The sequence below is a fragment of the Talpa europaea genome, assembly GCF_964194135.1.
Source record: "Talpa europaea genome assembly, chromosome: 8".
Lineage (NCBI taxonomy): Eukaryota > Metazoa > Chordata > Mammalia > Eulipotyphla > Talpidae > Talpa > Talpa europaea.
Window position 1 is genome coordinate 59,266,482 of NC_140075.1, and position 14,557 is coordinate 59,281,038.

General features: G+C 35.7%; 1 protein-coding gene across 1 annotated transcript; it reads right to left on the reverse strand.

Annotated features, from left to right (window-relative positions):
* Positions 1 to 12,318: 12,318 nt before the first annotated feature.
* Positions 12,319 to 13,532, reverse strand: LOC311175563 (olfactory receptor 4S2-like; the record flags this gene model as incomplete). The annotated part of the gene is made up of 1 exon (XM_084240492.1): positions 12,319 to 13,532. One exon carries the CDS (start codon positions 13,530 to 13,532, stop codon positions 12,597 to 12,599), a length of 936 nt encoding a protein of 311 aa, XP_084096618.1. The 3' UTR covers positions 12,319 to 12,596.
* Between the last annotated feature and the right edge of the window lie 1,025 nt (positions 13,533 to 14,557).

Sequence of the window (14,557 nt, forward strand, 5' to 3'; positions counted from 1 at the left end):
GTATCTTCAGTGATCCATGTAATTCTATTCAGTATCCTTCCTAAATTTGAAAATTTGTGTTTCAGTTAGAGATGAAAAGCCTCAGAGAATGCTTAAAATGTAATTGATTCTGAATGCAGATACATGCAAAATAATGAAGCTAGACCACTATCTCACACCATATAAAAATTAACTCAAAGTGAATTAAAGACTTGAATTCAGGACTAAAAACCATAAAGTTCACAGAAGAAAAGAGGTTGATATCCAAAATACAAAAGAAACTCAAGCAACTCAATATCAAAATAATAATAATAATAAATAAAAATAATCTGATTTTTTAATGGGCAAAGAACTTTCACAATGTATCTATATGTCATTTTTCATTTACACCTCAATAAAGTGGAAAAATACTAAATTTTTATTATATCACTCTCACTTTTTGCTTATAACACATTATACTCTTCTGTAATTTATACTAAAAGTTAATGCTTTCATTATCAAGGATCTGCACATTAAAAAGTATCAAGTCAAGATGGTCTCAGAGAATTCTACAAACCTTTGGAATATTGTTAGTACCAATGTACATATTTTTTTTCAAAGCATACAACTTGAAGGGAAGACCAAATAATTTTTTTAAATATTTCATTTATATATTTTTACATTTTGTTCTTTTTTTTAAGATTTATTTTATTTATACAAGAACCAGGGTACAGGCCAGAAGCTTGGGAGGGTGAGAGGATTCACCAGAGACAGAGTGGGGAACAGAACAGGCAGACTGATGAAATACACTGCTGAGGGGAGCAGTGGAAGAGATAGGAGAGGTCTGCTTGCCATGTGGGTTGCTCCGAGGATGGCGGGGATCGAACCAGTACTGCAGAGGCTGCGGACAGCTTCACAGTGCTGTGCTCAACCACATGTGCCACCAGGGTGGCCTTATTGTTCATCTTTAAACAATGTTTGCTTCCCCAACCCCAGATGTAGTCCCCATAGAATTCAGATCACATAAATCTTTCACCTTTTACCAAGTAATTGTGTAAAGCAATTTAAATTAGGACTCACAAAATTACAGAAAACATAAAATAATTGAAAAATATGGCTTAGGTTTATTAATGCAAAAATCATAAATAAAATAACCAACTGTAGCAACACACCAAGCAAATAATCACCATGACAAAGTTGGATTTTTACCAGAAATGCAATTAATAAATCAATTAATAAATCTATTAACATCATTCACCACATTAATAGGCCAAGGAAAAACACATAATTTTCTATATAAATACCAAAAGACTTTAGATAAAATTAATATCTCACTCCTAAAAAAAATTCTAAAAAAAAATAGTAATGATTAATTCTTCATTTAACTTGACATATATGTGAGAATTCTTCATTAACTTTAATTTGGTGAATATATGTATAAATACATTCATGTATATATACACATACTCACCAAGTTAAATATACATAATACATAGGTATTCTAAAGTCAGAATCATATTCAATGAGGAAAAATAATATGCATTCTCACTAAAATCAGAAACAAGGCAAATATATCCACTCTTTTTTTTTTTTTATAAATTTTATTGTTATATTCCCCATACAATTGCAGCCCCCCCCATTCTGACCCCGATCCCTCCCCTCCCGCCCCCGCCCCCCTAAAAGTGTCTCTGGTTCATAGTTTTTTGTTGATTTTGATTTTCACTTTCTTATAGTTATTCATTTTCCTGGTCCCTTATTTAAGTTTTCTAGATTCCTGCTATGAGTGAGACCATCCGGTATTTTTCTTTTTCTTTTTGGCTTATTTCGCTGAGCATGATCCCTTCCAGCGCCATCCATGTTGCTGCAAATTGCATGTGTTTATCTTTTTTGAATGCTGAGTAATATTCCATGGTATATATGTACCACATCTTCTTGATCCAGTCATCTATTTTTGGGCATTTGGGTTGTTTCCAAAGCTTAGCTATTGTAAACAGTGCTGCTATAAACATAGGGGTGCAGGTGTTCTTTGGAATTGATGTTTCTGTGTCCTTTGGGTAAATACCTAGGAGTGGAATTGCTGGATCACATGGAAGCTCTATGTTTAGTAGGTCCAGAAATCTCCACACAGCTCTCCACAGTGGTTGGACCAGTTTGCACTCCCACCAACAGTGCAAAAGAGTTCCTTTTTCTCCACACCCTCGCCAGCATTTGTTGTTGCTAGTTTTTTTAATATGTGCCATTCTCACTGGTGTAAGATGGTATCTCATGGTAGTTTTGATTTGCATTTCCCTGATGGCAAGTGATGTTGAACATTTTTTCATATGCCTGTTGGCCATTTGCATTTCCTCTTCAGAGAAGTTTCTTTTTAGCTCTTCTGCCCATTTTTTGACTGGATTATTTTCTTTGTTGTTGTTGAGTCTCATCAGCTCTTTGCAGATTTTTGTGATCAGTCCTTTATCATTAGTGTTGGGTGCAAAAATGTTCTCCCAGTTGGTGGGGTTTCTCTTTGTTTTTGTTATTGTCTCTTTTGCTGTGCAGAAGCTCTTTAATTTGATGTAGTCCCAGCTGTTTATCTTTGCCTTCACTATCACTGCTTTGGGTGATGTGTCTGTAAAGATGTCTTTGATGTGCAGATCACGTAGTGTTTCGCCTATATTTCCTTCTATATATTTTATGGTTTCAGGTCTTATGTCTAGTTCTTTAATCCATTTTGAGTTGATTTTTGTGTATGGTGTGAGGTAGTGGTCAAGCTTCATTCTTTTGCATGTAGCGACCCAGTTTTCCCAGCACCATTTATTGAACAAACTTTCTTTGCTCCAATGCATAGTCTTTGCTCCTTTGTCAAAGATTAGTTGACCATAAATCTGTGGGTTTATTTCTGGATTTTCTATTTGATTCCATTGGTCTGTATGTCTGTTCTTGTTCCAATACCATGCAGTTTTGATGATTATGGCTTTGTAGTATAGTTTGAAGTCTGGGAGTGTAATGCCTCCATTCCCTTCTTTTTTTTTCAGGAGAGCTTTGGCTATTCGGGGTTTTTTGTGATTCCATATGAATTTCATCAATAATTGTTCTATTTCTTTGAAGAATGACATTGAAATTTTGATTGGAATAGCATTGAATCTGTATATTGCTTTTGGAAGGATGGCCATTTTAATAATGTTTATTCTTCCAATCCACGAGCAGGGGATGTCTCTCCATTTCTTTGCGTCTTCTTCTATTTCTTTTAACAGTGTTTTATAGTTTTCTTTCTATAGGTCCTTTACCTCTTTTGTTAGATTTATTCCCAAATATTTGATTTTTTTTGTTTCAATAACAAAAGGGATGTTTTTTTTGATTTCTTCTTCTTCAGATTTATTGTTTGTGTATAGGAAGGCTACTGACTTTTGCATGTTGATTTTGTATCCTGCCACTTTACTGAACTGATTGATGAGTTGAATTAGCTTTTCTGTGGAGTTTTTGGGGTTCTCTATGTATAATATCATATCGTCTGCAAATAGTGATAGTTTGACTTCTTCTTTTCCTATTTGGATTCCTTGGATGTCTTTCTCTTGTCTTATTGCCCTGGCTAGGACTTCCAGTATTATATTGAAAAGCAGTGGTGAGAGTGGACATCCTTGTCTTGTTCCAGATCTTAATGGAATTGCTTTCAGCTTTTCACCATTGAGGATGATACTGGCTGTTGGCTTGTCATAGATGGCCTTTATGATGTTGAGGTATGTTCCTTGTATCCCAAGAATTTCAAGGGCTTTTATCATGAATGGGTGTTGCACTTTGTCGAAAGCTTTCTCAGCATCTATTGATATTATCATATGGTTTTTATATTTCTTTTTGTTGATGTGTTGGATAACGTTGATTGATTTTCGGATGTTAAACCTTCCTTGTGCCCCTGGAATGAATCCTACTTGGTCGTGGTGAATTATCTTATGGATACATTGTTGGATTCTGATGGCTAAAATTTTATTGAGGATTTTTGCATCAGTGTTCATTAGGGAGATTGGCCTGTAGTTTTCCTTTTTTGTGTTGTCCTTGTTCAGTTTTGGTATTAGGGTAATGTTGGCTTCATAGAACGTGTTTGGTATTGTCCCTTCCTTCTCAATTTTTTGGAAGAGTTTGTGAAGGATAGGCACTAATTCGTCTCCAAATATACCCACTCTTATAAAACATTGTTCTTGAAGTGTTGTGTTGATCAATGAAATTAGAATAGGAAAATAGAATAAGAAATTAGAATAGGAAAAACAATTAGAAGTATAAGATTGGAAAATAAAAATTAAACTATTTCTAGTTGCAGATGTCAAGAAAATATATCTGGAAAATTCTAAAGAGTCAATCATAAAAATAATTCAAACAATATAATAACAAACAATGATAATAATTCAACATGATTGCAAGATGAAATTTTAACATGCTAAACCAATAGGATCCGTATATTAAATAGTAACTAGTAAGACTACAAAGCAGAAAAGAAAGCCCTCCATTTACATAGGAGAAAATGTAGGCTATTCAAGGACAAACTGAACAATAAATATTCAAAGCAAAATGACGAAAACTATACATCACACTTCTGTAAGAAAATAATTAGACTTGAAGAAATAGAAAGACACTATGTTCTTAAGATCACTATCACTATCAATTCTAAGTTAATTAAAAATTAATGTAAACTCAAAAAAAACTACCAGTAGTATCTTTATAGCCAGATAAAGATAGATTGATATGGAAAAAATTAATACCCAAGAATAAACAGGAAAATGCTGAAAAATTATTTCTATAAAAAGTTAATTATATCAGGTCTCCCTGGTGGTTCAGTGGATTGAGCGCAGTGCTGTGAAGCTGTCCGCAGCCTTGGCAGTGCAGGTTCAATCCTGGCTGGCCAGGGAGAATCCCACATGGTGCCTCAGATCTCTCCTGTCGCGCCCGGTGCTCCCCTCAGCAGTGTATTTCGGTCGTCTGCCTGTTCTGCTCCCCCCACCCCCGTTTCTGGTGAATCCTCTCACCCTCCCATGCCTCTGGCCTGTACCCAGCTCTTGTATAAAAATAAATAAATTTTTTTTAAAAAGTTAATTATATCAAATATTAAGCTTCAAAGCTTCTGGCAGTTGAAAATATTGTGGTACTGATACACTAATAAACTATAAACCAATTGGAATGAATAAGGAAGTTCAGAAATAGACCCAATTATATATAGAAATCATGTATGTAATAAAGACTATAGCTCAAATCTCTGAGGCAAAAATGTATAATTTACTAAATATTGGGATGACAGATTTGGTATTTTTTAGAATGTGTTGGATTTATTCTGAATTCACCATCAGTTACAAATTGATTTATATAGGTTATGATCATTTGAGATTTGCTGGGGAGTTAACGGTGTGTTCTGAGATATTTTTTCAAATCTTTTTATTTTGGTAAAATAAAACATAAAATTTGCTATCTTAAAAAGTTTTAAGTGGACAGCTTCATGGTATTATATAATTCATAATATTGCACCAGTACGACCATCATCCACCTCCATGAACTAATTCCACCTTGTACTTTTTACCCATTAAACACATTCCTCCTCTCACCCCTTGGTAACCAGCATTATACATGCTGTCTTGATGATTTTAGCTACTGTGTTTTAAGATATTGTTTTTATGTGATTATTAGAGTCCTCTATTTAGAAATAGCTTTAAAACAGTTTGTACAGATTTGAGTATATTCTTCAAAAAAAGCAGTGCTGTCTTTTGAGGGAAGGTTTTCAAAATTCAGAGCTCTTGTTTCTTGCCAAACACTAAGCGACTTTTGCTGTGCAGAAGCCCTTTAGCTTGATGTAGTCCCAGCTGTTTATCTTTGCCTTCACTATCACAGATTTGGGTGATGTGTCTATAAAGATGTCTTTGAGGTGCATGTCATGTAGTGTTTTGCCTACATTTCCTTCTATATATTTTATGGTTTCAGGTCTTATGTCTACTTCTTTAATCCATTTTGAGTTGGTTTTTGTGCATGGTGTGAGGTAGTAGTCAAGTTTCATTCTTTTGTATGTAGCGACCCAGTTTTCCCAGCACCATTTATTGAACAAACTTTCTTTGCTCCAGTGCATATTCTTTGCTCCTTTGTCAAAGACTAATTGACCATAAATCTGTGGGTTTATTTCTGGGTTTTCTATTCAGTTCCATTGGTCCGTTCTTGTTCCAATACCATGCAGTTTTGATTATTATGACTTTGTAGTATAGTTTGAAATCTGGGAGAGTGATGCCTCCATTCCCTTCTTTTTTTTTCAGGAGGGCCTTGGCTATTCGGGTTTTTTGGTGGCTCCATATGAATTTCATCAATAATTGTTCTATTTCTTTGAAGAATGACGTTGAAATTTTAATTGGAATAGCATGGAATCTATAGATTGCTTTTGGGAGGATGGCCATTTTGATAATGCTAATTCTTCTGATCCATGAGCAGGGGATGCCTTTCCATTTCTTTGTGTCTACTTCTATTTCTTTTAACAGTGTTTTATAGTTTTCTTTGTATAGGTCCCTTACTTCTTTTGTTAGGGTTATTCCCAAGTATTTGATTTTTTTTGTTTCAATCATAAAAGGAATGGTTTTCTTGATTTCTTCTTCTTCAGATTTATTGTTTGTGTATAGGAAGGCTACTGATTTTTGTGTGTTGATTTTGTACCCTGCTACTTTATTAAACTGATTAGTTTAATTAATTTTTCTGTGGAGTTTTTGGGGTTCTCTATGTATATTATCATATCATCCTCAAATAGAGACAATAACCAAAACAAAGAGAAACCTCACCCACTGGGAGAAAATTTTTGCACACAACACTAATGATAAAGGACTGATCACAAAAATCTACAAAGAGCTGATGAGACTCAACAAAAAACAAGAAAATAATCCAGTCAAAAAATGGGCAGAAGAGCTAAAAAAAAAACTTCTCTGAAGAGGAAATACAAATGGCCAACAGGCATATGAAAAAATGTTCAATGTCACTTGCAATCAGGGAAATGCAAATCAAAACTACCATGAGATACCATCTCACACCAGTGAGAATAGCACATATTAAAAAAACTAGCAACAACAAATGTTGGCGAGGTCCTGGAGAAAAAGGAACTCTCCTGCACTGCTGGTGGGAGTGCAAACTGGTCCAACCACTATGGAGAGCTGTGTGGAGATTTCTTGAACTACTAAACATAGAGCTTCCATATGATCCAGCAATTCCACTCCTAGGTATTTACCCAAAGGACACAGAAACATCAATTCCAAAGAGCACCTGCACCCCTATGTTTATAGCAGCACTGTTTACAATAGCTAAGCTTTGGAAACAACCCAAATGCCCAAAAATAGATCTTCTGGATCAAGAAGATATGGTACATATACACCATGGAATATTACTCAGCATTCAAAAAAGATAAACACATGCAATTTGCAGCAATATGGATGGCGTTGGACGGGATCATGCTCAGCGAAATAAGCCAGAAAGAAAAAGAAAAATACCGGATGGTATTCATAACAGGAATCTAGAAAACCTAAGTAAGGGACCAGGAAAAAGAATAACTATAAGAAAGAAAAAGATCAAAATCAACAAACAACTATGAACCAGAGACACACTTTGGGGGGCGGGGCAGGGAAAGGAGGGAGAGGGGTCAAAATCAGGGAGTTGCAATTGTATGGGGAATATAAAAATAAAATTATAAATAAAAAAAACACTAAGCAACTTTATGGTCATAACTTGAAATTAGAGGAGAAAGAAGAGTCAATGACTTAGTGTCCTGGAGAGTATTTCCAATCTCATTTTCCAATGTTCTAGAAATTCATTTTCCCAGAGAATATAAACTGAGGCTTCACAAATGAAGACATAAAAATGACCAATAAACCAACGATGTCATGTCCTAACTCACTAGTGAGTAAAGAAATGAACAGCCAAGCAAAGAGATCCTCCACTTCACTCATTAGTTTGCAAAAAGGGAAACAAAATAATCTGTAATGGTTACTAACTGACAAATGGTAAAAGTGTATACCATAAGTCATAGTATGATGATAGCCTTTGTCAAGAAAATGAAATCTATTTTCCAGAAATGAATTCTAAGTGATCATCTTGGATAAACAAACACATGTACGCAAAGCTGCTGATTGAATAGTTAGTAATATCCGTGAGATAAATATTTGTGACAAATACTAAGCAAATTAATCCTACTTAAGAGTTAAATGGCTTACAAATTTAATAAACTACCATAGAGCCCCTAAACATAATTTTGTAAAATTTTTGTGACAGCAGATGCTGGTAACGATTTATTTGTTCTTTTTTTTTTAAGGTTAGTTTACTACAATCAACTGTATTTGGATAGAGACTTGCTTTTCACAGTTTTTTTTTTAATTAATCACATATCAATATTTTACAACTTTGTTTGTTCTCACAATATAGGGTTTCTCCCCTCAGGTGTGGTCACCACAGTCTTTAATAACGGGTGTAATAACAGGTGATAGTTATAAACATCAAAGAAAAGTCTTAAAGAGTCATAAGTTCTGTCCTGTATTCCCCCACTTTTTAAAAATTACTACTTGTTTTTATTTTTTAAAGAATAATTTTTTTTGAAGATTTATTTATTTATACAAGAACCAGGGCACAAGCCAGAGGTGTGGAAGGGTGAGAGGATTCACCAGAAACAGAGCGGGGAGCAGAACAGGCAGATTGACTGAAATACACTGCTGAGGGGAGCAGCGGGTGAGACCAAAGAGGTCTGCCCGGCCATGTGTGTATCTCCGTGGCTGGCTGGGATTGAACCCACGCCACATAGGCTGCGGACAGCTTCACAGTGCGACACTCAACCGCCTGTGCCACCAGGAAGGCCCACAACTTCTTGTTTTATATCTATAATCCTAAATAAAATACAACATAGCTGTGGTTTATATATCCCTTTTAAACATTGTTTGACTTCCGGTCATGTGGAATAAGAACTTAGCTCTCAAATACAACACTCTGAAAGACTCTTCTTTCCATCCTCTCAATAGCATAACATTAATAGATGTCTTTAGAGCCTTCCCTAGGGCCTCCCCTGGTGGTGCAGGCGGTTGAGCACTGCGCTGTTTAGCTGTCTGCAGCCGGTTTGATCCCAGCCGGCCCGTGAGGGTCCCACATGTTCCAACATAATCTTAGATAATATAAAATCCCACTCTCTTCTCTGTTTTGCTGAAGCTTTGAAGCTCGCCTTCCTGGGGCATCTGTCCTTATGCTTTCAAGCACTTCTCTGGCCTCTTGAGACTGCTACATGGTTTTCATCTTAAATTGGTTTGGTCATGCCCTGCACAGATGTCTTGATCCTATCTCTTCCCCTTTTTTTGTTTTTATGAGACATATCCGGCCACAGTTTCAGATATCAAAGGATATTCAAACAGTCGCCATCCATGTATTCCTGGAACAAAAATAAGTAAATATTTTGTCTCTTGACTTGCTGTTTTATAAGTCTTGTGTTTTCTATTTTCCATTTGTTTTATTGCACTTATTCTATTTTCATGGAAACTTCTTTGACTCTGTCTTTCAACCCTCTATGATTTGTTTTAAATTTCTTTTTCTTTTATTTAGTTTCCAAAAATAATATTTTCTTCTTTTTAAAAAAAACTGTTCTTATTTCAGAATTACAAATATTTTCTCTCATCGGAGTGAAGATGTGAACTTTTTAAGTGTATTTTTCATGTGTTACTCTAATCCACCATATTATTTTTGGCCTTCCTAAAGCCTCATGTTTTTCTTTTTATCTTGAAAAACCTTATGCATATTAAAAAAGGAGAAATCAAAAATTTCACAAAAAGCTCTGGATCTATAGAGCAAAACTTACTAGTTGGTAGGCTTGTGGTTAGGATTCTAATAGAGGCAACCATTCTATTTGTAAACTGCAAAGGCAGAATGTGAAAGACTTTTCTCTTATGCCCTTTAATTTCCTAATGCAATATTCTGTTAGTGAAGCATATGCCTGAGTGAGCATTTGGGGGTAGAGTGGAAAGGGAAAATGGAAGAGTGAACCACGCCTTTTTCTTAATCACCCTGAGATCTTTCATACAACAATGAACCCCACTGTTTCTCCTGCCTGGTGTCCTGGCACCCCAAACAGGTCAGGGACACTGGGAAATAAATCTGAGTATTCCTCCTCAGTATTCTTCACAGTCGGTACTTTAGAGTTACCTTTATCTACTCTGCCACATCAGTTACCATGCCTTCATCTTCTCTTTTCCAAACATTTGTTAGAATCTTTTGTCTACATCTAACTTCTGTCTTAATTCCTTTAGTCTTTGAGTCTAAACTTTTTCCTTCATGTTATTGTTTTTAATATGGCTGTTGCTGCTGCTGCTGCTGCTGCTGTTACTATCTTGTTTAGATTTTAGGAGGAAAAAGTAAAACTAATATATTCTGACATTATAAGCATAATTTAAGTGTACTTGCTATTAATTTTTTAAAAGTAGATAGCTGCAAAAAGTATAGAGTGATCCTTTTATGCCGAGGAAGCATAATGCGAAAAGTAACTATAGGCAAATGCAACAAAATGTTAATGCTGATCATGTTTGAGGACTGAAGTTCAGATAAATTTGAAAGAGCTTACAAAAATCCCTCTTGCCTGTTGTCATTAACATCATTTTGTCCTCCCCTAGCTGCAAAGGAAAAACATGCAATATTTTAGTGGGATCCCCATAAATAATGTTAAGTCTTTGTTACTAAGGAAAAATAAGAGCAATGAATATTGGGGTAGCAATCAGCAGATTTTTTCACAAATATCAACTGTGCATTTAGATCTGTGCCATGAATTGAGAGAATGAAAGACACACAATACATTATTTATATTCTTAATAAGTTGTGGAAATGAAGTAAGATCCATTAGAAAAGCAAAAACCACAGAAATGTGTGTGAAATCATTTTATAAACTATATACAGAAGTGGTTAGGTATACAAAAAGGAAATGTTGAACACAAACAGGACAGAATATTTGAAAGACAGGAATCATAAAACAAGCCCTAAAAGGTTCCTTGGAATAAAAAATGTCTTTTTATTTTGAGAATACCCATTATTCTCCAACTTTACCAAGAACACAACAAAAAAGAAAGGCACGTCATCTATTTTATTTTTTTAAAAAATCAAAAAGTTTGAACTAAAAATCTACAATACAACTGCACATTGACTTAGTCATTTCAAAAGTTCAAATGTCAAGTCATTTTAGTTGCTCTAATCAATCTGTTGCTTATATTACCAAAAAAAAGTATGTTTACTTTCAACAAAAATAATATAATACTGGGGTGACAGGAAGTTCTCTAGTAAGGTCATTAAAATTCAAAATCTCCAATATGTCTTTAAAAAAAATTACACTGCACCACAATATGTAAAATAATCCCTTATTTTCCTCCTGCACATCAATCATCCTTCGGGCAGTTTGTGGTTTATACTGACCTCTTAATTGTACGTGGTGTCGATCTTATGTCTGTATTTTCTGTTTGTTATATTGTATTCTAGTTATTTCTTATTAGCCTGTTTCCCCTATTAGATTATGTAATATTTAGGGAAAAGACTAGGAAAGAAAGATGAGAAAAAGACACACAGAGACGGGGCAGTTAAGGGGGCGGGTGGTGTTGCAGGGAAGGGAAGATGGTGAGAAGGAAGGAAGGAAGAAATGAAGGGAAATGAGACAGTAACTCCTAAGAAGTAAGACTGCTTTTTCAGGAGAAATTGTCTGACTTCTGGGACATAGCTTACTCCTCTAACCCATTCTACATCATTATATTATAGCTTAAGATAGTTTGACTCATGGGCCTCCCTGGTGGCACAAGGGGCTGGGTGCAGCACTGTGAGCTGGCCGCAGCTTCTGCAGCGCGAGTTCAATCCCTGGCCAGGGAGCAACCCACATGGTGCAGCAGACCTCTCCTGACTTGCCCATTGCTCCCCTCAGCAGTGTATTTCAGTCAGTCTGCCTGTTCTGTTCCCCACATTGTCTCTGGTGAATCCTGTCACCTCCTGCACCTCTGGCCTGTACCCCAGCTCTTGTAATCATAAATAATCTTTAAAAAAAAAAGATAGCTTGACTTGAAATGAAGGGCACTAAAGCAGTTAAATGAGATATTAGTAGGAGTGTTTACTCTGCCATTCTAGAAGTGAGAGGAAAGATCTTAAAACTCACCAGTATGGTTGCTTATTGATTTAGATTTTTACTTTATTATAATTAGTCTTTTTCCTGGTCCCTTATTTAGGTTTTCTAAATTCCTGCTATGAGTGAGTCCATCTGTTATTATTCTTTTTCTTTCTGGCTATAAACCAGACACACACTTGGGTAGGAGGGGGGAGGAGGGAGTAGGATCAAAACAAGGGGGGTGGGAATTGTATGGGGACTATAACCAAGATGAAAATGCGTACATTGTGCAAAAAAGAAAAATGATGTATAAAATATATAAAATTTAAATAATAATAATATAAAACAAATAAAAAATCATATATCATTAAAAAAAAAACTTACCAGTATGGAAATTATTAAGTTTAGCCCACCTGAAGGAAGAGAAATGAAATAGCCTCAAAAAATTCCCTGTTCAGTGAAAAGTACAAGATAATTGAATTTTACAGACAATGCCTTAAAAGTGCTAATAATTTAGGAGCCATAGCTAATTCCCTGAGGATACGTTTCTGACAAACTATCCCTTCTGCTCTCCCTTCAAAACCTTGTGATTCCATAATCGTTTCATGGCATTCTTTACATCCTCATTCCTCAGAGTATAGATGAGCGGGTTCAGCATGGGGGTGATGGTTGTGTAGAACACAGACACGGCCTTATCCAACGTAAAAGTGGTAGATGGACGCAGATAAATAAAGATACAAGGGACAAAGAAGAACGTTACTACAGTGAAATGGGACCCACAGGTAGAGAGGGCCTTGCGCCGGCTCTCTGCAGACCGCTTGCGGAGACTGAACAGAATGACCGTGTAGGAATACGAAAGAATGAGGAAACTCCCCACAGATATGAGACCGCTGTTGGCAATCACCAACATATTCACCAGGGTTGTATCAGCACACGCAAGCTTTAAGACCGGGTTAACATCACAAAAGTAGTGGTCAATGACTTGAGCGTTGCAGAAGGGCAGCTGAAAGGTCAGGAGAGTCTGCACAAAGGAATGGGCCAGGGCTCCTATCCAGGACACCGACCCCAGCACAATGCAGGTGTTGGTGCTCATGATGGTGGTGTACCGGAGAGGCTGGCAGATGGCGGCGTACCGGTCAAAAGCCATGACAGTCAAAATAAAAATCTCGGCGCAACCAAAGAAGTGGAAGGTAAACATCTGAGTGACACAGCCCCAGTAGGAAATAGTCTTTTTCTCAGAAAGAAAGTCTGCGATCATCTTGGGTGCCGTGGCTGACGAGTAAGCAATGTCCACAAAAGACAGGTTGCTGAGGAAGAAATACATGGGTGTGTGGAGTCGGCGATCAGAAAGGACCGTAAGCAAAATGAGCAGGTTTCCCACCATGATCACCATGTAGACAAGGAGGAAGATGGCAAAGAACATCCGCTGCATTCCAGGATCTTGGGAAAGTCCTAGGAATATAAACTCAGTGACATTGTTGGCCACCTCCATGGGGACCCAAGAAGGACTGGCTGAGTGGCTGTGGTTCTCTGCAAAAATAAATGTTGCAAACCACTGTAAGCATGGTAAAGCCTAACAGGAATAGTCTTGTGAAAATAGTTAAGTGACAGTTTATTTATTATTTATTTGTTTTTTATTTTATATATTTTTACATCATTTTTTCATTTTTGCACAATTACACAACATAAAAAAATGCTAAAATTAATTTATGTTTAGAAATATTACAGGACACAAGATCAGTATACCAAAATCAATTCTATCCCTGTATACAAAATTCAATATACAAAACTTCACCTATACTAGCAAGAAAATATATATACACACACATATATATATTAAGTGATACTAATGTAGTAAGTTATTCACATTTCCTAAATATAGTTAAAGGGTATTTTTTTCTCATCATTAATTTTCATACCACAATCATTGTTGGCTTGTATTTGATAATCTGGTATACTTAGGCCTACAGTTCCTTTCTTCCAAACAAGAATCAAAGGAATGAGATTCTTCCTTTTGGTCTAAATATTTTAATGGTTTTTCCCTAATCATATCTTTCTCCACCTCTCACCTCTCTTTTCTCTTCTCTTTTTCTCTTTAAACTCTCTACTTCTCGCATCAGAAATTTTCTTTGGGATGAAAACACTTCAATTAAATAATTATTTGATGAATAAATTAATTTTGAGTCTAGACATAAAAGCAAGAGTCAATATGAGATCACATTTCTAAATTCCTAGATAATTATTTTTTAATATAGTAATATAAAAATAAACTTTAAAGACTAGGATTCTACTTAATCAACTGAGAAAGAACTTAGTTACCATTTTCTAAGTTAGAAAAATTAGATTAGAAAAATTTACTTGCTTAACAAATGTGCATACTGCTGGGGCTGGTGGCATCAAAGTTACCATATCTCCTTTCTCATTTGAAAGTCTTAAATGATCAAAAGATTCCTTTTCTGCTCATCATGTAGAATTTGGTTTGTTTTTAACACTATTTAATATTTAGAGAAAAGTCTA